The sequence below is a fragment of the Homarus americanus genome, unplaced genomic scaffold, assembly GCF_018991925.1.
Source record: "Homarus americanus isolate GMGI-L3 unplaced genomic scaffold, GMGI_Hamer_2.0 scaffold24694, whole genome shotgun sequence".
NCBI lineage: Eukaryota > Metazoa > Arthropoda > Malacostraca > Decapoda > Nephropidae > Homarus > Homarus americanus.
This window is the reverse complement of record NW_024732780.1, coordinates 9,952,003-9,976,803: the sequence shown is the minus strand read 5'-3', so window position 1 is coordinate 9,976,803 and position 24,801 is coordinate 9,952,003. Positions and strand designations below refer to the sequence as shown.

Below are 24,801 nucleotides of genomic sequence, written 5' to 3'. Positions count from 1 at the left end.
TGTCTGTGTCTGCATACCTTACCTAACTATCTTTTAATACACACATTGTATTTTGAAACTCAGGTTACAGTGGTGAGTGAAATCTTCCTGATGTACTCGATAAAGATTCGTGACTAAACTAATGTATTGAAATTTAGTTACACTTAAGTTTGGTTTAGTTAGACGAGTTAAGGTTTTGTTAGGGTTTCTGTGTAAAGTGTGGTTTTATATGGTTTATTTTGGGTTTAATTAGCTTTGTTAGTTTTTGTTTTGTATTTGTCGATGTTTGTGTTATGTTTGTATGTGTATATTTGTTTGTTTTTTTTGTATTTCTGTTGTTTGTGTATTTTTGTTGCTTTTTGGATGTATTATTATGTTTGTATTTTGCAGTATATATTATGTATTTATATGTACTTTCATTGTGTTTGTGTATGTATATTTTATGTAGGTTTATGTATGCTTATTTTACATCTGTTTATATGTTTTGGGGGGTTTATATTCCTGTATTTTGTCTGTGCATTACTTTGTGTTGTGAAATAGTCTCTGTAAATCACGCCTTTAAACTCCAGGGACAAGTCCTAGGAAAACGCGACAAAAATATATCGGGGAAAAGGTAAAACAAACAATCCGTGAGCCTTCTATGTTTGCCTTTGATACCCCCAAAATGTTCACTATACATAGTTAATAGAGTAATATAAGAATACACAGCTTAAGGTACTACTTTGTGTCCATATTATACAAGACTGAAGGAGACTAGTTGGAAAAACTAGGATCTTTACCAGAATCTCTGCCGGAAATCCCCAAAAGTATTAATGATTCAATGATCCAAATTAAATTAACACTCTGGAGTTTGAGGTAATGAAGATTCGAAGGTTTAATTTAATAACATTGGCAGTTGAAGCACTAAAAACTAAGACCCAGTGAACCCTGGTCTCCAAAGAACCCTAGTAGTTGAAGCACCTCAAATTGAGATCTAGTGAACGGTGCTTCATAACCCTGGTAGTCAAAGCACATAAAATTAAGACCTAGTGAACGGTGCTTCATAACCCCGAAGTTGAGGAACTAAAACTAAGATCTAATGACCGGTGCTTCGTAACCATGGTATTGAACTAAATAAGATTTAGTGAACTGTGCTTCATAACCCTGGTAAAGCACCTAAAACCAAGATTTAATGTACGTGCTTCATGACCCAGGTATTTGAAGCACCTAACAAGTCCTAGTGAACGGTGCTTCATAACCCTGGTAGTTGACACCTAAACACAAAAAGACCCAGTGAACGGTGCTTCATAAACCTGGTTGTTGAAGCACCTAAACCAAAATCCAGTGAACGGTGCTTCATAATCCCTGATAGTTGAAGCACCTAAACTAAGACCAATAAATGGTGCTTCTCCCAGGTAGTTGAAGCACCTAAACCAAGAACAGACGGTGCTATAACCTGTTGTTGAAACCTACTAAGACCCAGCCCGTTTCATAGCCTGGTAGTTGAAGCACCTAAACCAAAGAACCAGTGAACAGTGCTTCATAACCCTGGCAGTTGAAGCACCTAAAACTAATGCCTAGTGAACGTTGTTTCATAACCCTGGTAGTTGAAGCCCCTAAAACCAGGATCTAGTGAAGTGGTTCATAATCCTGGTAGTTGAAGCACCCAACATGTCCCAGTGAAAGGTGCTTCATAACCCTGGTAATTGAATCACCTAAAACTAAGACTCTAAAGAACGGCGCATAAACACACTCTGGCAGTTGAAGCACCAAAAAATAATGACCTAGTGAACTGTGGTAGTTGAAGCACCTAAAACTATAACACTAACGAACGGTGCTTAATAAACCTTACAGAGCAGAACCACAACAATTGGCAGACAGCATAAACCAAATATAATAAAACAGGTATAAATAAACAATTACAAACATAGGCAATTGGTTTATTAAGTAACAATAAAATTATACATCGTGTAATTAGCTTATTAGTGCCGTAATGATCGGTAAAAAAAAAAGTTTCCGGTATTGGAATTAACACATCACAAGTCTCCATTGTAAAAACTGTAATGTGTTTTTTTTCGTTTGACATCACTGAAGGCGTAACAGATTAAAATACAATTGTTTCGTAAAAAATGGATATATATTCACATAAAGGGATAAAAAAGATTTATTAACGTAAAATTAAAGCTTCATAGGTTAATTTAAACATAAGATACACGTGTTAGAATATTTTTAGTGATCAACAAACAACCTGTAGCGTTTCAGCTGTGCGTCACCAGAGGGATTGCATAATGAGATTTGTTTTAGGTTCGGGGGATGATGGAAGGTTAAAGGGCGGTCAGAAATTTGTAGTACTGAAAAATGACTTTGATGCTCCTATTGTTGCAATGCATTATTTGTATTTCACTGGTATATACTGCACAACCACTTTGAATTTGGATGTACTGTAGTTAAACCTGGCAATTATTTTTCTCTACCTGTATATCAAGAATAACAAATATTTCTGTAATATTGTATCACAGAAAACCAAACAGAGACTTGGGTTACTATTAAAAGTGCTCCTGCAACTTGACTTGAATTTCAGCACAACCAGAAGTGCCAGATCCACTCCTCGACCTGAGATACTATTTTATTACAACATAGGTATTTGTCAAGATTGTTACAGTGGTCGAGTCAATCTGTTATTTAGTGTTCAATAACTCGGAATTTTCCATTTTGTTTTGTGTTTTGGTAAAAATAATGTAACCAACTTTTTTTTTCATTCAACCTTCTTCGGCGCGGTTCGGTTCGCTAGCCGGTCGGTCATGTCTCTGTTTGGCAAGTACTGGGCATGTAAAGGCTCTTGAATGTACTGAACACGAGCTACTCCCCCTCGGTGCCGTCACAACACTGGCAGATTATTCCAAGGGTTCACAACTCACTCCAAAGAGGATAGTTCCCATAGTTTTCTGTACTTGTGGCTTCTTAAATTGAGGCTGTGACCTGTAATGGGGCGGCCATCTACTAGTTATGACCAATTTAGGCGTTCATAATCTTTTATTTATTCATCCCTTGCCCCTCTATAGTATAATCTAGGCAGCTGAAGGCATTAACTCTCTTGGTACGTGAGGTTCGGAAGGCACCAGTCTAGTGGCCCTCCTGGATGTTCTCAATCAACTGGCAGTCTTAAGCATATCATGGTGACCAGACAGAACGACGGTACTCCAAGCTGGGGAACACCGTACTATTGAAGAGCTTTAGGAGAGACGGACATCTAATCGTTGTGAACAAACATCTGGTCCTTTTCACGTTTAGTTTCAGTTAATGGTGTTTCTTCATCACGTTGGGAGAGGTGATAAGCTTCCTTACTATTAGTAAGATCTAGTTGCATCCTCTTGCATTTCGTAACGTTGAATCTCATCAGCCATTCCTTTGACCACTCCTGAACCCGTTAAGGATCTTCCTATAACGCTTCAAAATCCGTCAGTTAGTTCTTAAAATATCTCAATAGCTTAACGAGTCACTAAACTACCAAATAAATGACCTTAGAATATATTTTCATTAAATTAGGTACCTACAGTAAGGTTGGTTCGTTTTGCCGGTCTTAAAAGTGCATGATGCCGCAGTCAACAAGATGAGAAAGAACAGTGATATTGACCTTATTGTAATGAACAAGATAACTCTTAAATCACTGTTACACGATTCTCAACAATTTGACAGTGCGCTTAGAATGTTTGGGGTTCGTTTTAAAGTAATACAAACAGCTGTAGTATAACGTATAGCTGTAAGTCATAGAGCGGAGGGGCAGTGGAGGAACAAATACCAAGTGTTTCGAGTTATTGATAAATTTGAGTGTACCAGTAATTGAGTTACCAACAAGTAAATAACCGACGAGTGATCCGAATGATGAAGAAGCTGCAAGAGTTACTGACTTCAAGCGTGAGTTACCATCGAAAAGGAGTTACATTTGCATCACGTTAAAGGCATTTTTCAACCTCGGGTGGATAGCAAGATTATCAAGAGTGCTGATTCTCAAAAAAATTCTCACGATTTTTTTCCCAAACTGAAAAATAAAGAATTTATGTGGGTTAACGCAGAAGCTAAGCACAATATTGTCACCTTTATGGACGCCATCTTAGTGTCTTAGGTCAGATGAGTGAGCCAGTTAGAGGTCCTCATATCTTCTATTAATGGAGACGTTTATTAATTTTTCTAGCCTGGGAATATGGGAAAACATCTAACTGGCTCCATTAAGACGCGACACAGATAGCTAGCAACAGCAACATTGCCCTGGGACTACCAACGCTATTTCTCTGATCTCCAATAATAGGGAAAAATTAACGTCAGAATTTCGAGAACCTGGAGGCAGAGGCATGACACATATAGCTATAACAAAGACGACACAGCAGCACCAACACCTGGAACCAGTGATAATTATACGTTTCTTATTGTTATCACGTCCATCCATGGCTTCAGGCAGACGCATCATAACCCACAATAAAGCTTTCACCATAACCCTACATGGAAGACGAAATGGTTTTTGTATGTACAAAGCTAATAGACTTATGTACAATGTAGCCCCCGTCTCCTCTGTCCCCAGTGGATGAACAACTGTCTCAAACGTACTGTACGTAATTGACAGCAGCCTCCAGAGACAGGATTCCTGACCTCATCTTGGATCACCTTATGAGAACCTGAGACGAATAAAGTAATCACCTTTTTTTTTGTCATGGTGTATGTGTGTGTGACTGAGAAGACTTTGACATTATACTACCTGCCTTTTAAGACCAAAAAATTACTATTACTCTCCCCGATTGTAGGAACAGGATGTTAGTAACCTAAGTCATTTTTTTACGTTGCAAGGAATTTCCAGGGCTAACACCTTAGGATTCATATTATGTATAATATGTGCTCCTTTTTTTTGTTAGCATGTGTGCATGAGATGACCGGCGGAGGAAGCAGGGGCATGGGAGTGGACGGGGAGGCGAGAGAAGAGCACTAATAATAGTGTCGGTGAAGGAGGGTCGTGGCCAAGAAAGTGATGACAGTGAGGAGGGTTGTAGGGCTGCTCATCACCCCAGCAGCTACCTCCGTCACCGTGGCTGGCCGCTCTATATCCTCTGGGTCCTGCAGCGTAAAGTAAACATTTAGTATTTGTGTCAAGCTTTTTCTTTCTCATCTTCGCAAGACTTCACTTTACTACAGTCCATAATGAACATACCTCTTTTAGTCCGACAGAGAAATTTGAAGTTTGTTCCACTTCTCACGCATTACTGTACAATAATGTGTAACTGAGTGATTACAGGTACAGCAGCTGATGTGTAAACAGGTATAATAATAAACAGAGGTCCAAGTACTCACCTGTTGTTGTCGATTCAATTCAATAATCTGTTGCTCACACTGGCCGGGGTCACACTCGTCCAGGTCACAGATGTCGCAGAGTGTTGCGGGCAGAGCTTTGTAGAACTGACGGGCCTGGCGAGCTGTAGGGACACACGGGGGTGACTCAGACCTTCCCAATAAGCAGCACCTCTACTAACCCTTTACATACACAAATGGTACCTGATACTATATGGCGTTTCCTGTACATTATCAACAACAAATACGATAACAGTTCCAAACACCTTTTTAACTCCGCCTCATGACATGTTTATTATGGAAGAGTAAAAGGTTATATAAATTACTTCGACTTCCTAACACACTTGTCAGCATCAACCTACCCTGGACCTCTATCTTTAGTTTTACCCATTAATATATCTACCATCATCCTCTCATCTCTAATATAATGGAGGATTTATCTTAGTTTTTTCTTAATTATCAAACTGCCATCTTGATACAGTAATAATGCCGTCAGATGTGGACTTTAAAACGACCATTCCTGAACTCTCTTCACACGGGAGTAGAACAGTACTTACACGTATCGTAGTAGTCGTAGACGCGGACAGACGAGGCCTTCTGGAAAGCCACCTTGTTGACCCTGTAGGCGACGACGGTGGGGCACACTTCCGTCGGGGTGAGGAAGTCAAAGTACACCACCACCCCAGAGTCGTCCGGCTTCTTCTCCACCAGCTTCACCCCCGTGTAGTCGTACAGACCTGACCAACACAAATACTGTTATATATATACCCTTGGTCACACTTATAATACGACACACCTGCCGAGACATACAAGCAGCTGACCGTATTATACATTTGGCCATATCTGATATACTACACACCTGCCCAACACAAACACAATGTTATTTGGCTACATTTGGCCACAACTGCTTTACACACACACACACACACAACCTTATTGTAATATACATACGACAAACTCAATCAGAGTACCGTCGACATATCTGAGGGTTGGCGACCACAGTCCTCCATTCTAAACGTTCTCGGGCTGTTTTTAATTTCATTCATCCATCCCAGTCACTGCCTTCCCCCATGACCTTTCTACTTGACAACTCGGGACATAAGCCTGGGGGCCACTCACTAGGAATCATAAAGACTTAGGCCACTCACCAGGTATAAGATCATTATCAACGATGTACCCTGAAGGAAGAGAGACATCCATGACCGCCATATTGCTTGAGTTGCCTGCTATGTACCAAAAGTGAACCTAACGTGAGTCACATGATGAACTGTAGGTACTCAACATATGAAGAACGTGAATCTGAAGCTTAGGAGTTAAAATTGCAAATCTGTCTTGTATATTACGGCTTATGGCTAAATTTTACGTCAGTTCATATCTAATATATATGACCTATACTATACCACTTTATTAACTGTCCTGTACACCTCAGTTATTAGCTGCATATAGTTTTAATAAGACGTGTTTATGTGTTGCACTATCTCTTCAAACAACAACAAACGCAAGATGGAAATGATGCCAGATGGGTCATAAAGTCAACATATTAACCAAATTCTTCTTTAAGTCGACGTTGTGCACTAACCCGGTACAGGTTGTGAGTCTGAGGCGGTTGGCATCCGTGGTGATATCCAGCTGCGGGTCAAGGGAGAAGGAAGGTTTGGGCCCCGTCACCCTCACGTTGTAGTGATACGTTACCTGCACCACCGCCACCCCTGATCCTGACGCTGTTAGCTCTACCTTCTCTGTGTCACTTGGTAACTGCGGTAAGAAGAAACATGTAAGTACTTTATATTATCAGTTTACTAACACTAAAAAAAATGACACTTTGGGGGGAGTATTTCAGAATCAGTTCACACACACACATACCTCAAAACGCTGGAGGAGCATCGTGTTGGACCGAGTGACCTGTAGGTTCTTCCCCCGGGCGCCGTAGATGAGTCGGACATTGACTTGTGGGTCAGTCGTCGTCAGCTTGCCCGCCAGAGCTGCCAGTGCCGTCATGCCCACCACTGTGTCCTGCAACAACAATTTTTAATGAAATCTACTTTAAAACTGATTTAAACTTGGCCATACATACCAGTGTCACAACCTGTCTCCAAAATACCACAGTGCCCCCCCTCCCCACCACTTTCAGGACCACTGTATTAGTTAGTATCAACCTTTAGAGGCATTAAAACACCTTAATTTTCAAACTGATGAGAAAAAGTTTGTCAGCCTAATACTGTATTCTGTACCTCAGCTTCATTGGATTTGTTAAAGATTTTGATTATTCCGTAATGTCGAAAATTTCACAATAGGTAGTTATTTATTGACCCTTTAAATTATTCCACCCACTATAGTATTGCTAATTTATTAATATGTTTAAACACCATTTTCATGCATTCTCTGGCTGGAGTAAATTGCGTCCTACACCGGTACTTTACGATAACTTATGTACTGTCGTTACATCTTACGTCACCCGAGTCTTTTCCCTGTTTTACCTGTATTTACGGACATTACCTGTATATATGAACTAACTGGTGACCTGACCTTACCTGTGTGGACTGGAAACCGCCATATTGGTTCCGTTGTCTGACCAGCCACTGCATGATGGGTAGGGCGTCACGGGTCAGGTCACGGGAGACGTAAGTGAGGAGGGCGTAACTAGTGGCCTCTACGTCCAGGGGCAGCGAGTCAATAAAGGTCTCATGTGTTCTCTTCATCTCTCCTGACGACCACCACTTCTCCTTACCTGCGAGAGAGACAGCCAGGGTGAAGCTAGTTTTAGGCTTACAGTTTTTATCTTATAAAATGTCGCTGACTAGATTTAACAGACTGCATTGCTGGAATCCTTGTAAGATAGTGATTAATTTGAGTACAAACATCACATAGTTTGCACAAGAGATATTTTTTTTAGTCTAGTGTAGTACTGTACAGTACATTTGAGTACAAAGTGTGTACAGTAATGTTGGTCATTTTTTTTTTCACATTTAATTTATGTTTAATATTTGTTTAATTTAAGTTTCTAGCAGTCCATGGTGCTTTAGAGACACAGGTGGTGTATAATGAGTGGGTCAGAGGTGTAAGGTACTGTCTTTGTGTGTGTGTGTACAGGTATGTGTGTGTATGTGTGTGTGTGTGTGTGTGTGTGTGTGTGGTTTCGGGTGAATCTGATATATAGAATTGATATAGCTCTCTCATAGGTAAGTCCTGATAGTTTACAAATATCACAATATCTTCTCCCCTAATGTTTTGATGTTGATAAATAATTTCACTGACAATGAAACACGATCTCCCGTCTAGTGTCGTATTGTTTAAGTCTGACAAGATAACAACATACTTTAACTGGCACAACTAGTTAATTAAGTGAAAAATGGATCAGTTTTCAGTAACCAAAGTAAGTTTTATTTTTGTCGAGTCGTCGTGTTTGAGCATGTAAAACTTGCCACATTGGAGCCTTACCCTCAACATTGGCCTTGCCCTCGAGCTTATAAAAGGCAGCGTCTCTGAGAGGGTGATCAGCCAGGTGGAGAGCGTAGGTGGTGATGGCTAGGCTGTAGAATTCCTCAATGTTATCCAGACCAGAGGCGAGGAAGTCCACCGCCCGGTTGACCACATTACGCACCTTGGCCGTCGGAGGTCGCTGAGGAGGTGGTGGGAGTCATCATTATATTGAGGGTTGTGTCCCAGCGGTGTTCATGGTGGTACGATTATAATTATATCTATGAACTAAACCTTTTTATTAATCATGGTCAATTGGTCATTAATATTAAATACTGTATTCAGATTATATTCATCATTTCTCAGACGGAAGGACAGCCAAGTAGAGAATATTTTAATGTGGAGGACTCGAGTGTAATGGAATCGGTGCAGTAATTGTGATGAGAACAGACGGGAGGTGACGTGAAGATATTATACCTGCACGGTGAGGAGAGCGATGGTGACGTAGGCGGTGAGGGGGACACCCTGGGAGGCACCGCCCTGCATGGCCTCATTGTTAACGGTGCCAACCTCAGAGAAGGAGCCATTCGCTTGTTGTAGAGGTATGAGCCACTCCAATGCTCCCTTCAACACCTCTGGCTCCACGTCTATGTGTCGACTAGCCTCAGCCAGCGACTTGATCACAAACGCTGTCAACCTGTCAGCCAAGGTAACGTGAGTTCTCTCTCATATGGATTATCTCAGTCAAGTTCTCATTCTGTTTATTTTATTTTTATTCCAATGAGCTAAAATTCTTATATATCTAATAATGGAATGAACAATTAAAATATAACATTAATTTTCTATCATTAACCAATATACTCAAACTGTTAATAGACGCACTCTATTTAACTACTAAAGTAACCAAATCTCGCAATAAAAATACCCTAACTAACACCACTGCTACAATCTTATATACAGGTTAGATTAGACTAATGGATGCTACAGTGTTAAATATCTCGGTAGACTCAACTCCAGCTCGGTAGACCACATACAGTACACTACAGTCACCAACAAGAATTACTATCAGCCCACACAGACAGCCACACAAGACAACACTCACCAGGTGCTGCCGGACTCGTCTCTGGTACCAAAGGCGCTGAATGATCCATCCTGACGGCGGTAGTTGAGCTGCTGCTGATAGCCTGTCTCTGAGTTACGCTTGGCCGCCCCCATCGCATCGCTCAGCTGATTCTTGTTCTGTAAGAGTTAGAGTTAGTCGTCTTTCACCATCTTCATTGATACGCTGTAATTCCCCCTGTCACTACCTGGTAACCTCCTCACTGACCTGGTTACTCTCCCCACTGACCTGGTATCCTCCTCACTGACCTGGTTACTCTCCCTACTGACCTGGTAACCTCCTACTGACCTTCATCTATTGTGACCTTCACCTTTGACCTTTAAGTCTAATAACCTATGGTTCATCTCCAATTGATATTTTGAACCTTCATGACCTGGCCTTGTGAACCCTTGTGAGCCCCTGACCCTGTGAACCTTGTGGACCCCTGATCTTGTGGTTGTGAACCCTTGTAGACCCCTGACCCTGTGAACCCTGTGAACCACTGATCTTGTGGCTGTGAACCCTTATGAACCCCTAATCTTGTAGCTGTGAACCCTTATGAACCCCTGATCTTGTGAACCCTTGGAACCCCGAACCACTTATTACGTGGCTGTGAACCCTTGTGAACCCCTGAACCACTTATTACGTGGCTGTGAACCCTTGTGAACCCCTGAACCACTTATTACGTGGCTGTGAACCCTTAGGAACCCCTGAACCACTAACCCTGTAAATATAAGCCCTAAAGAAGAGTATAATAGAGGTGTGGTCCCAGCACGAACCTTAGGGTACTCCATAAGAACAATGTTAGGGACGAGTTTGGCCATGTTCTGTTCACCACAGCCGGTCGGCAACTCCAACAGGTTGTGTAGGTCAGTTACGGCAGGACCCAACACGTCTCCTGCAACACAACAACAACACGTCACATCAAAACAAAGAAGGAATTTAGTCAATTATTTATAAATCTACAGGACTCTGAACACATCTCTTAAAACAATGATTAAATTAAACCACATCACGGTCACAATATAAATTGGCCGTAATGACCTAAGCTATCAACGGCCAGGAAAACAAAGCAAACAATGGGTAAATATGCATTAGTTTCTTACTATAAACGATAAACCTAACCCAACTAAACCCAACTCAACCCAACCCAGCCCAGCCCAGCCCAGCCTAGCCCAGCCCAGCCCAGCCCAGCCAACCCAACCCAACCCAACCCAGGCCAACCCACCCAGCCCAGCCCAACCCAGCCCAACCTAACCCAACCTTACCAACCCAACCCAACCCAGCCCAGCTCCAACCTCAACCCAGCCCCAGCCCCCCACTCAACCAACCAACCCAACCCAACCCAGCTCAACTCAACCCAGCCCAACCCAACCCAACCCAACCCAACTAACCCACCCAACCAACTCTAACCCAACCCAACCCAACCCAACCCAACCCAAGAACAAGACACTCACCAATGACATTGACAATGACAGCCCGGGACCCGTTGACAATATTAGGCGGGGTGGTGATATTGATGCTGGTACTGAAGCTGGACTCTGAGCGGAGGTCTAGCAGAAGCGCCTTGTTGACAGTCATCCTCGTTCCTTCGGGCTGTGTGAGGTAAATGGTGGGGTTAGGAGGGGTGGTGGGCGGGGGCCAGGGGAGGGGGTGGTGGGGTCGGGGTTAGGAGGGTGGTGGGGTCGGGGGTTAGAGGTGGTGGGGTCGGGGGTTAGCAGGGGTGGTGAGGTCGGGGGTTAGAGGGTGGTAAGGTCGGGGTTAGCAGGGTGGTGGGAGGTCGGGGTTAGCAAGGGTGGTGAGGTAGGGGGGTAGCAGGGGTGGTGAGGTCGGGGGTTAGGGGGGGTGGTGGGAGGTCGGGGGTTAGCAGGGTGGTGAGGTCGGGGGGTTAGCAGGGGTGGTGAGGTCGGGGGTTAGCAGGGGTGGGAGGTCAGCAGTGGGGAGGTCGGGGGGTTAGCAGGGGGTGGGAGGTCGGGGGTTAGCAGGGGTGGTGAGGTCGGGGGTTAGCAGGAGGTGGTGAGGTCGGGGGTGCAGGTGGTGGGAGGTCGGGGTTGGCAGGGGTGGTGAGGTCGGGGGTTGGGGTGGTGAGGTCGGGGGTTAGCAGGTGGTGAGGTCGGGGGTTAGCAGGGGTGGTGAGGTCGGGGGTTAGCAGGAGGTGGTGAGGTCGGGGGTTTTAGCATGGTGGTGAGGTCGGGGGTTAGCAGGGGTGGTGGGGTCGGGGGTTAGCAGGGTGGTGAGGTCGGGGGTTAGCAGGGGTGGTGGAGGTCGGGGGTTAGCAGGGTGGTGAGGTCGGGGGTTAGCAGGGGTGGTGAGGTCGGGGGTTACCGGTCGGATTATTTATTTAACACCTCTCTAGTGTGGATTTAGAATGTAGATTATCCCTATTATGACTAAATTGTTGATAATTTTCCTTCCTTCCTTCCTTCCTTCCTTCCATCCTTCCCTCTCACCCTCCCTCTCACACACCCTCCTCTCACCCTCTCTTAACCGATACAGAAGCAGGAGCCACAGACCTTGACCAGGAGTTTCTTGGTCACAACATCAATGGCGGCGCCGGCAGTAGCAGTGACGGTGATGTCAAGTGAGTCTCCGGCACCACCATGAAGCTCACGGGCACTCCACCTCCTACCGGTACTTGCACCTGCCGCGTTTTTCTTCCTGACGGTGCTGTCGTAGGTGAATATTGGATTAGTGACATCATCCATGACATAATACAGACAGTGACATCATCCATAGCAGCCAACATAATTATCATACAGGTAAGTGACGTCATCCATAACATAATACAGGTAGTGACATCATCCACATTATAATATTATACTGTAAGTAGTGACATCATCCATAACAATATAGGTAGTGACATCATCCATAACAATATAGGTAGTGACATCATCCATAATATAATATAGGTAGTGACATCATCGACAACATTATCATACAAGTAGTGACATTATCCATAACAGTTTCATAGAAGTAGTGACATCATCCACATTATCATACAGGTAGTGACATCATCCACCACATTATCATACAGGCAGTGACATCATCCATAACATAATACAGGTAGTGACATCATCCACCACATTATATACAGGCAGTGACATCATCCACATTATCATACAGACTGTAATGAAATATTGAACACGGGAACACTGAACGAACGAACGAACACGGGTCAACTCACAGCCCTGGTCGATCTCGTTAACAAAATCAGCGAAAAGGAAGTCCCCCTTGAGATTATCCAGAGTGACATCGGCAGTAAGGTCCTCGTCGCCGTAGTTAAACACGACCATCTCCACCGCCACCGCCTCCCCTCGTACCACTCCAGCCTCAGGTAAGTGTACCGACGTGAAGAATGGCCTGAAGATTTGTAGCTGTAAGGTGGGTAGGCAGAGAGTCAGTCATGGGGTGGGGTGGTGGTGGAGTGGGGTGGGGTGGTGGTGGGGTGGGGTGGGGTGGGGTGGTGGGTGGGGTGGTGGTGGGGTGGGTGGGGTGGTGGTGGAGGGGTGGGGTGGTGGTGGGGGTGGGGTGGGGTGGGGTGGGGTGGGTGGGTGGGTGGGGTGGTGGTGGGTGGGTGGGTGGTGGTGGGGTGGGTGGTGGTGGGTGGGTGGGGTGGGGTAGGTGGGGTTGGGTTGGGTGACATACATCACAGAACTTGAACAAATACGGTACAAGTAATAAACAAGTGAAATACAAGGTCATGAAGAAGGGGGTGTTAGTGTATGGGTACAGGTGAACTACCCAAGAGGTGAGCCACTGACCTTGGAGGGCTGCTTGGTGACCCCCAGGCCGTGGAAGTCATCAACGGCGAAAGCAGAGATCATGTAGGAGGTCATGGCGTCTGGTGCCTTCTCTCTCAGCGTCACCACCCCGTTGAACCTGACACGCACACACCGTCAGTCTATATAACATTGAACATCTATCTTCCATAATATGATTGATCAGTAATATACACAATATATACTTAAGGTGATAGGAGTACATTTCATTTTTTTTTAAACAGCCTGATTCATACATGTCTTCAGTTAGGGAGGTTACAACACATAGTTCTCATGATAATAGTTGTTGTTAGTGTGTGCATGATGGTGTGGTAAAGGCTGTCGCATACTACAGCTGCGCGTGGAGTGTGAAGGTTATGTGTGGGAGGGGGAGTGGCCGGGGAGGGGAGTATGTGGGCATCGTTCATCACACACTTGGTCTGGGCATCGATGAAGAGCCAGGTGGGCGGGGCAGCCTGGTTGAGGTACACGCGTGGGCGGTTGTCAGGTGGTGGGGGCAGGTAGGAGAAGGCATAGGGGCCGGCGAGGGGCGGCCTGGTTGGGGCATTATAGGCCAGGCCAGGCCCAAGGTCAGGCCGCATCGTCGACCCTTCCATGGGGGCAAACTCTCGGAAGAAGGAGCCATTGATGGCGGCAGGTCGTCGGTGTGGGTCCCAAGGTGACCCGTCAATGGGGCCCTCACCCACGGGCAGCATATTGGCCACTGTAGGGGCAGGGTTGTTACTCATGCTGCTGCACCATCTTGTGCTACACCATATACTCTACCTATGATCCACACACACACACACACACACACACACACACACACACACAGCATGAAACCCATGGTCACCGGTTTAACTTTTAAGTACAGTCTGGGACAGAAGTTCGCTCCTCGTGGTGAAACCGAGTCACGGGAATGAGTCTCCGAACTGACTTACCCTGTTTCATGTGTGTTGTTTTATCTCATTTGGGGTCGATGCTGCTTCAGTTTGGGAGGGAGCGAACTTTTGACCCCGACTGTACATCATTCCCACCACCAAGTTAGTGGGTAGTGTGGCGGTGCTGTACGGTGAAGCCAGTACGGTTAATGCCCACCTCTTCTGGAAAAGCGACCTTTAAATACAAAGCCAGACTGTATTGTACGATCAGTGACGATGTTAACAACGTGTTTTAGTCGATTAGGTTTTATGAGGAATGGAATAGAGAAGCACAACGCTATAGAGAAAACAGTCGGTCATTGGTATTGGTAGTCAGGTAACCCGCCATACTGAGAACAATGGCTCGGTTACCTACTGGGTGCCGCAGCCTCTTACTCTCTTGTTTATCCCGGGTGGTGGTCATGTGTGAGGACATCCTGCCCTCATAGGCTATTGGTGAGCACTGTACACTAGAGCACCTCACTTCACATAACACGTGTGGTAGTGAGGACCACATATGTCACAGTAACACATCAGTCACACGTCTCGTCCAGTAGTAACTATCGTTATCCCACACGTCTGATAATGGACACCTTTATTGCCACAGTAGCTGAATGTCTTTGTAACGTCTGGCAAAGTAGTGAAGAAAGTCATATGAAGTCGATTCGTTACTGCTTCTTTACATCGAGTTCACTTCACCGAGCTGGACACACGGCAGTTCTAAAGGCAACAGTTCCCTACCAGCCAAAGACAACTGTGATGGTTGAAGTATTTGAAGGACACGAATTCATTTTTGAGGGAAACATCACATTCTTTTAACTTCATCAGCACTCCAGACCAACATAATTTATCTTAACCTTTTCTCCATCTTTTTCTTCCGAGTCATAGTCTAAATTTATGCCACAGTATAATAGGTCCTTCACCATACTATGAGGCCTCTCCCTACACCATGTTATCCTGTGTATGTTGTCTTGAGTTACTCTGTTATGTTACTATGTGGTCTTGAGTTACTCTGTTATGTTGCTATGTGGTCTTGAGTTACTGTTATGTTGCTATGTGGTCTTGAGTTACTCTGTTATGTTGCTATGGTGTTTTGAGTTACTCTGTTATGTTGCTATGTTGTCTTGAGTTACTCTGTTATGTTGCTATGGTGTTTTGAGTTACTCTGTTATGTTGCCATGTGGTCTTGAGTTACTCTGTTATGTTGCTATGGTGTTTTGAGTTACTCTGTTATGTTGCTATGTGGTCTTGAGTTACTCTGTTATGTTGCTATGTGGTCTTGAGTTACTCTTATGTTGCCATGAACTACGCTGCTGTTGTTCAATCTGTGAGGTTGTTGCTGACACTAAACAGGTGGTCGGAAGTTTCATGCATGAGAAAAACTTCAGAGCTTAAGCTTTGACATAACTACTACATGGATGCAAAGGAGTCCCATAGATAAAGCTTCAAGTATACTACATAACCCTGACATGACACTAGGGACCTACAGAAGAGATCTACAGAATGATAAGGTCTCTCACAGTGGCCCTAAAGATCTACAGAAGAGATCGCTACTCCTTTTAGACTCCCACAGTAGGTTGAGGGCAGAGCAGACAGACGAGGTGTGATATTGTGTATAGTCCCACAGTGTTGCCAAAAGTCTTACAGTCGAGATAGGCTTTACAGGAGGTAGGAGTCAAGTAACCGTGATAAGAGTCTAAGAGGGTATTACAGAAGGTTCTGGGAATCTTGGAGGCAACAGAGATACACAACGGAAGTGATAAATGAGTTCCAAAGAGTTGATAAAGTCCATTGAGTGTGCAAGAGTCCTTAAAGGATAGTCTAGTGTAGTCTAAGAGGTGCGTGCTACAGTCTAGTAGGAGAGCAAAAGTCCCAAAGGGGTAGAGTCCGTTGGAGGATATGCAAGAGTCCCAAACGGGATGCCAGGATGTCCCAAAGGAGGTCCAGAGTTCCAAGAGAAGGTGGCCAAGACTTCCTGGTTGGGTGCCGCCGTACCCTGAGTCTGCATCGCTGAAGATCCAGGTCTCAGGGAAGCGGGTGCGGACGGCTACTTGTGGGTGCGGCACCAGTGTCGCCGGTGGGAGTTGCGACTCCATGGCCCTAAGGTCCCGGGGGTCGTCCAGTATCGTCCGGTAGTACACTAGGGCCAAGCAGGAGTTAGTACAGTACACAAGCACACGGGTTAGTACAAAGTGGAAGGGGTGGGTGGTTGCTGCTACTGTATTAGCACTAAAGTAAATGAAGGGAGAGTGGGATCCATAGGCCTGGTGACCCGTTAGAGAGAGTGTGGGTATAACACTAAGCCTTCAGCACACGTGGGAGGGGCACTGTGTTCTACCTCCTTTCATTTCTCCAACACTGTCTTCCTTCCTTGCTAAGCTTTATATATTTACCTTTATACTCAACCCACTTTTTATCAATGGCTCCACCCACTTCATCTAAGGCTCCACCCACTTTACAATAAGCTCCTCCTACTGTGTTAGAATCCTTCCATGCATTACCAAGTAGCATTCACTTTGTTAGGCTTTACCCATTCTTTGTTAATATCCAACCACTGTATGCTAAGCTCCACCCACTCACTACTAAGCTCCACCCACTCACTGCTAAGCTCCACCCACTCACTGCTAAGCTCCACCCACTCTCTGCTAAGCTCCACCCACTCACTACTAAGCTCCACCCACTCACTACTAAGCTCCACCCACTCACTACTAAGCTCCACCCACTCACTACTAAGCTCCACCCACTCACTACTAAGCTCCACCCACTCACTACGAAGCTCCACCCACTCACTACGAAGCTCCACCCACTCACTACGAAGCTCCACCCACTCACTGCTAAGCTCCACCCACTCACTACTAAGCTCCACCCACTGGCTGTAAACTTCACCTCTACTTTTATCTGAACCAACATCCTGAGTCAAATTATTCCAGGAAATTTAATTAAGCCCTAAAAATACTATTTTACTAACCTAACCTGGCTACTGCATTAGGAGAGAGACCTGATGAGCCACAATTCTAATGGAGGACAAACCTAATCAAACAGACCAAGAATCATGAGAACTGGGGCCCATTTGACCATCCTACATCGGGGCCCATTTGACCATCCCACACCGGGGCCCAATTGACCATCCCACATCGGGGCCCAGGTAAGTTCAGTCGAGACAGATAAGACTCTCTCTCTCTCTCTCTCTCTCTCACATGTTAGCTGAAGTCTTACTCAACAAGTCCTGCCCTAAGACTCAAGTACCCACGAACCTATTACTTACAAGTCACCATGCAACTCTAACTAATTCTCTAACTAAGGAAAGTCACCATTCAACTCTGTAACTAATTCTCTAACTAAGGAAAGTCACCATTCAACTCTAATTCTCTAACTAAGAAAAGTGAGTTTGTTAAGTTACTACAGTTAAGTACATTACTACAAGTTAGGAGGCCACACAAAGCATAATATATCTAAAGTAGATTACAGTGTTATATGTTCACCATACTACAGCCCAACACACTCACCATACTGCAACACAACATCTTTTAGACACAATCATAGTTCATTCTTCATTAATCCAACTATAATTTGTAACATAATTATCCATATAAATCCTTTACTAATTAATAATCCTACTTTTTCTAACCATTTATATTGTTTCATGATTTCTCTAAGGTCGGTTATTGTACAGTTAAGGTTTATATAAATATTAAAACAGTATCAATATTAAAACAGTATCAAGTATCAAGATTAAAACAGCATTATGTTGTGGAGTAGACGACAGACATTGGTACTCACAGAATGGGTTGAAGTCATAAACTAAACCATTGGTAAGCACAACCACACCGGCGTTCTGTAATAATAACATAATAAATTAGTAATAATGATCTTTAACATGATACCGGAACCTCAAACATTGATTTTGTGGTTTGGATGAAAAATTTTGGCAGAAGAGACACTTTGGCTTGGTATTTTGAGATTTTTATGAAAAATTTTGGCAGATGAGACTTGGTTTGGGTTTTTTTTTGAGATTTTAATGAAAGATTTTGGCAGAAGAGACTTGGGTCTTTTTTTGAGATTTTAATGAAAGATTTTGGCAGAAGAGAGACTTAGGTTTGGTGTTTGAGATCGTAATTCACAGGATAATGTTTTAAGCTAGGATGGATTTTATACTTAAGTGAATATCCTCTTCCTTGACTCTCTAACCATCTCCTGTTAAAGTGTCTGCAAGTGGCTGTAATAAGAGTACACACACACACACACCATTAGCAGTCATTCACACATTCTTACTACTTCGTTGTGGTGGGGGGGGGGTATAGATAATATTTTTGCACCAATATAATAATATCATAATTTCCTGTTCTATTAGATGTCAACAAAATCATCTCCCCAACAAACACAACATAAAAATTAATCTATGGTCTATATGTCATTAAATTCGTGACCTTAGCAACACACTAACCTTGAATACATCGTTGGCGGTAGTGGTGCCGTGCCAGTTGAACAGAGCCCTCTTACGACGGCGTAGATTGAACCAAGGGCCTTCGAGGTTCCTGCGGCCTGGATCGTAGTTCTCCAGTTCCTCTACCACCTCTTCCTGACACATACATGCATACACGACTCGGTAAGTTAGATACAAGGGATACATAATCATACATATAATATGCACTCAAGATACAGGAATACAGCTAAGACACCTTTGCACACTTACGATACATCCAGAATACACCCATCTACACCTTACTTCTGAACTTTAACGTCATACCACAAGGGTTAAAACAGGGCATCATAAGTGTACATGAATATAGACACACAGTGGAATTCAAGCTCGTTTTGGTAGCATCCCCATGTGAGCTAAATGAGGGAGGTGTGAGGTAAATCGGGAGGTGTGAGGTAAATCGGGAGGTGAGAGGTAAATCGGGAGGTGTGAGGTAAATCGGGAAGTGAGAGGTAAATCGGGAAGTGAGAGGTAAATCGGGAGGTGAGAGGTAAATTGACAGTTGTTAGATAGATAGATGTTATGAGACCTCCAAGATAATGTACACCCAACCCTGGAACCCTATGACGAGGTGTATCCAGGCATCTATTTTATATACGGTGACGCAGTAATACCATCTAGGCGTGGCGCTGTCTGCAGAGGCTGAACCTACACAAACGCCTCACATCATCAACCAGTACATCCACTACCCCTCAACAGCCCCGGGTAGAAACAGACGTATGGGGGGGTATTGACGATCTTGGGAACTCACAGGAACGTCTAATCATACCAGAACATATTTTTATCCTTTGTGAGTATATTAGTATGGTTTTAGAATATTATACAAGCTCTCTATATTAAAAGAAATGGTGTATGTGTCCTAGGCTGATTGGTGTATGATCTAAGCTTAATATTTATGCTCTAAGCTGACTGGTGTATGATCTAAGGTTAACATTTATGCTCTAAGCTGATTGGTGTATGATTTAAGGTTAACATAAATGCCCTAAGCTGTTTCATATGATTGGTGTATGCCCTAAGCTGATTGGTGTATGATCTAAGCTTAACATATATGCCTTAAACTAAACGGTAATCCTGACTAACACAAAAGGTAGATCACAGAGAGGTCTTGCACACACATATACCGACCTGTGAGAAGTGGTTGTGTTTGCCAAGCATCAGGGCTCGTTGGTCCACGGCCAACACACCCACAAAAGAGTTGGGTTTGGTGGTGATTGTGATAGCTACGTCACCGCCTGGCTCCACCGTGTTGGGGGTCAGATTCACAAACACCTGCAACAGTTTGGTTTTTGCATAATACGTGTTTATTTATAGTGTACATGATTTATTTATTGTTGTGTGATTTTACATGATTTTTTGGCCTTAATAAATGTAGATATTAAAATTTTTATATACATCTGACTTAAGGTATGATTAGAAATATACTAAATATTCACATTTTATGAAATTTTTTGGATCCGCTTCTAAAATAATGGAAACTTAAAAGTATTTACTCTATGTAAAGCACCGGGTTATCAAGGTGAGGGAGGAACCTACATCATTCTGGATGGCCCCGGAGACAGCGAAGTGAAGGGAGTCAGCGACCATCTCACCATCTTCACGCACGTAGTACACCACCAGACGAGCCCTTGGTGCCATGGACGGTGTGGCCACGAACCTGTAACACCACGCGAGTTATTCCACCTCTCATATCAGATAAAATTACCCTTTTTTTATCACTTATTGACTAATCCGTCTGTTTATGTAGTGAATAACTATTTTTTTCTTATTTACTTCAATTCCATTATGATCGGACTATTTATTTAACACAATTATTAGTTTTATCGGTGACACTGTACATTAGGAAGGTGAGTAAGGCTGTCTATCACTCACTCACTCACCTGAAGGAATGGGTGGTTCCCTTATGAGCCTGAAGGGTATCGGCGAAGAGGACATCCCCACGACCTATCACCTCATATACGAAGTAGACCATAGGCTGTGTGGCGTTGAGGCCTACCTCTACAGGTTCCCCCACCTGTTGACCCCGGGGGGAAAGGTCAAACAAACAAGCATACAAGAACAAGGTCATAGTGAACATAACATCCTTATGGAATCGACACGGGGCAACACTTCCACGAGTTAAAAATAAAACATATCATAATTTTCACTCCTAAAGACCTAGACTAATAAAATAAAATATATATTATAATTTATGTGCGTGGATAAAACTTAATAGCATCAGTATGGTAATTGAAATTGTATCATTATATTGTTATTTTTATTTTTATTTAGACATGCAAGTAAAAAATTTCCTTCATATTCAGTTAGAAATGGTCAATACTTCTCGACTGTGGGTTCTCATACCAAAGGGGGAGAAGGAGGTACCAAAGGGGGAGGAGGAGGTACCAAAGGGGGAGAAGGTAGGTACCAAAGGGGGGGAGAAGTAGGGTACCCAAAGGGGGAGAAGGAGGTACCAAAGGGGGAGAAGGAGGTACCAAAGGGGGAGAAGGAGGTACCAAAGGGGGAGAGTGAGATACCAAAAGGAAAGGGGTGCAGTGTGATGCCAAAGGATGTATAGTGTGGCATCAAAGGGGGTAATGTGGTACCAAATAGAGTATAATATACCAAGGGAGGAGGTAGGGGACAGTGTGGTACCAGAAGGGGATAGTGGTACCAAAAACAAGGGAGGGGGGATACCATAGAATACCATAGTTACAGTATGGTACCAAAGGGATAATGGTACCAAAAACAAGAGAGGGGTGTACCATTAGAGTTACAGTGTGGTACCAACGGGAATAGTGGTACCAAAAGGGGGAATAATAAATAAGGGAAGAGAGAGAGAGAGAGAGAGAGAGAGAGAGAGAGAGAGAGAGAGAGAGACGAGGAACATACCGACCTGTGATGTCTTTGCCCGACCTGATGTTGACGTCACGATGAACCATGCAGGGAAGGGATGGAGGAAGAGGGAGGGAGGGGGGGAGAGGGGAGGAGGGGGTTGGTATGGAGAGGGGAGGGAATGGGGGGATGAAATCATGCAGCATTAGATAGGTAACTCATGCAATAATAGTAAGGCAGTAATCATATCTGTCTCTTACTGCCTATGATAAGAGCTGTTGCGTCATTAACAGAAGGTAATTGGGTAGTTTTCGGTCGTTAACGGGGATTTTTTTTTTTAGGTACAGTAGTTCGGTTTGTTATGAATAGGGTATTTCAGGTCATCAGTTCAATCATTAGAGGAAGGTAATGAGGTAGTTCGATCGTTAAGGGGGATTTTAGTTGTTTGTTTGTTATGAATAGGGTTGTTCAGGTCATCAGATAGGCTAGTTTAATCATCAAGATAAGCCAAGTCAGTCATTAGGGAGTCTTGTTCAGTCATTAAGATACGGCAGTTCAGTCATCAAGTCTAATTCAGTCTAGATAAGGTCAGTCCATTAACCATAAATTAAACAATACTGAAAAAATATGAAATGACAAAATAACAAGATGACAGAGAATACAAGATACACACACACACACACACACACACACACGTATAGGAGAACAAGTTACTAAATGAGTCATGTACAGTCACCCAAAAAACTATCTATACCAAATTGCGTTGAAGAAATATGACAAAAAGGACGAAGGATTCTGACAACCCTACAGAGACAACAGGAGTCACAGTGTTCATTCTGAAACTCATCGATCACCCAGGGTATAGATAGTTTTTTTTTGAGTGACTGTACATACAAAGAAACGACTAATAATTATTGAACAAGATAGTTAACCTCACATGATTAAGGTAATTATAGTCGTTGATTTGAAATGTTAAATATAGTTGGAAAAGATAAATTTGTAATTTTTAATGGTGAATGGTAATTGATAAATTTGGGTTAAATATGGAAATTTTGGTTGAAAGTAAAATTAACAACAGTAATTTTTGGTTGTAGTTGAAAATTATTGGTTGAACGTTAAGGTAATAGACAAATATTGGTTAAAGATGGAAATTATTGGTTGAAAGTAGAGTAAATAACAGAAATTCTGGTTAAAGACAAAAATTATGGTTGAAAATATCGTAATTATGTAGAAAAACAATAAGACTGAAGAATATTCTTACGGAAACAAAAACACTGAGAATATAAACAAGAATAAAATATTTCAAAAGGAAGATTAGGAAAAAAATTAACGATTGGATCAGCTAATCAGACCTTCCAAGAACTCTAAGATAGGGTACTAAGGGAGGGATGAATCTGTAAGGTTCTGGGGATGACTTAGACATTTGTGCAGAGTTCTAGGGAAAATCTAGGACTTTGGACAACACTAGGGAATTTATACCGAGCTCTAGGGAAGAACTCGACTCGACATAGAACTGAAGAGATGGTATAGAACTGTAGGAAAGAACTACTAGAACTTACAAAGAACTCTACTGCAGAACTGGAACCTACATATAATTTTAATGAAGAATTGGAACCTATACAAAAATCTGGAAAAGAATTAGAACTTAAACAGAACTCTAGAGAAGGATTGGAACAACAGAAATCTACGTAAATAAGAACCAGAATCTATACCGAACTCTATGGAAGAACCGGGAAGTGACAGAGACTAAAAAAGAACTCGTGGACAGGAGGGGATCAGTGTTTATAAAATCCTTTGAGTAGGAAACCAAACCCACTCTTGAGACCTGGTGAAAGAACTGGATCCTTTTTAAAACATCGTGAAGGAGCTGGAGAACTCACCTTAGGGTTCTGTGTGATGAGAGTAGCCTGGAGGAAGGCATTGGTGGGACTCTGAGCCCTGATGATGTCCCCAAGCCACCGGGTGAGCTCTAGGTACCGTGCTTCAAGGGCCAAACTCAGTACATCGTCTTCCAAAGGGGGCATGAACTCTAAGGTGACGATACCTGTAGATGGGATCTGGTGTACCTCCTCCATGAAGCCCTCAGGGTCTCTGGTGAAGGTATGGCGGATGGTCACATTTCCAGACGTGACCGGAGTGTCGTCCTGATACGATACTTTGAGCTGTAGAGAGACGATGTATAATTATTGTAAACGAACTTGCAGGAGGGCGATTTTAGCTGTGGTAAGATACTTGGTGATAGTTACTGTGATGCACCAACTGTAAGAGAGAGAGAGAGAGAGAGAGAGAGAGAGAGAGAGAGAGAGAGAGAGAGAACATTCCCAGCACAGACGACACGAGTGCTAGATGCTCTACATAATCTTTCAGCTGTTGCAAGAACCACTAAAAAAAAAAAGGTGTTAACTGCTGCTCTACTCTAACCTACAAGGCACCAGTTATCACTTAGTACAATACTTATAAAATTACCTCCTCATAAACACCTACACTACAGCTCCCTACATAACCATCCCAACTTCTTAAGACACTTACAAAACTACTTCACAATCCTAACACTTACAAAAAGGAAACTGATCCCGGGCTCGACTTATAAAAATCACCTTACACTTACTTAAGTTACCTGTAATTGCACCTACTTCCTGAACACTTAACAACACCACTTAACCCAGACACTTACAAAGGCGGTGTACTTGAGGCCAGGCTTGAAGCTATCGGAGGTGCGGATGAGGGACAGGGTGTAGGGGTAGCGGTAGACGGTGACGTGGGAGGTGGCGTTCTGTACCCGGCCTGTCAGCTCCTCTCTTACGTAGGCTGTTACCTCCAACTCTCTGGCGTAGTCACCCTTTAACCTGTAGTAGGAGAGGGGGTGGAGTCGTTAATAGTAGTAGTAGTAGTATAGTATAGTAGAAGTAGTAGTAGTAAATGAGAAAGAGAGAGACAGGCAGATATAGAGAAAGACAGACAGACAGAGACGAAGAGATAGGCAGACAGTGTGTGTGTGTGTGTGTGTGTGTGTGTGTGTGTGTG

At 43.5% G+C, this 24,801-nt stretch overlaps 1 protein-coding gene across 1 annotated transcript in view; it reads right to left on the bottom strand.

Moving 5' to 3' along the window:
* Positions 1-1,882: 1,882 nt before the first annotated feature.
* LOC121869097 (CD109 antigen-like) overlaps positions 1,883-24,801 on the bottom strand; it is a 61,035-nt gene continuing 38,116 nt past the window's right edge. Inside the window, 24 exon segments of the mRNA XM_042370256.1 lie at positions 1,883-5,061; positions 5,296-5,417; positions 5,850-6,029; positions 6,441-6,526; positions 6,872-7,047; positions 7,156-7,305; positions 7,824-8,020; positions 8,731-8,911; positions 9,187-9,406; positions 9,812-9,948; positions 10,588-10,706; positions 11,266-11,404; positions 12,322-12,395; positions 12,398-12,475; positions 12,993-13,182; positions 13,570-13,687; positions 14,002-14,290; positions 18,267-18,321; positions 18,931-19,065; positions 20,092-20,235; positions 20,500-20,620; positions 20,844-20,977; positions 23,658-23,939; positions 24,452-24,623. Coding sequence (XP_042226190.1) covers positions 4,933-5,061; positions 5,296-5,417; positions 5,850-6,029; positions 6,441-6,526; positions 6,872-7,047; positions 7,156-7,305; positions 7,824-8,020; positions 8,731-8,911; positions 9,187-9,406; positions 9,812-9,948; positions 10,588-10,706; positions 11,266-11,404; positions 12,322-12,395; positions 12,398-12,475; positions 12,993-13,182; positions 13,570-13,687; positions 14,002-14,290; positions 18,267-18,321; positions 18,931-19,065; positions 20,092-20,235; positions 20,500-20,620; positions 20,844-20,977; positions 23,658-23,939; positions 24,452-24,623 — 3,628 coding nt within the window. The 3' untranslated portion in view covers positions 1,883-4,932.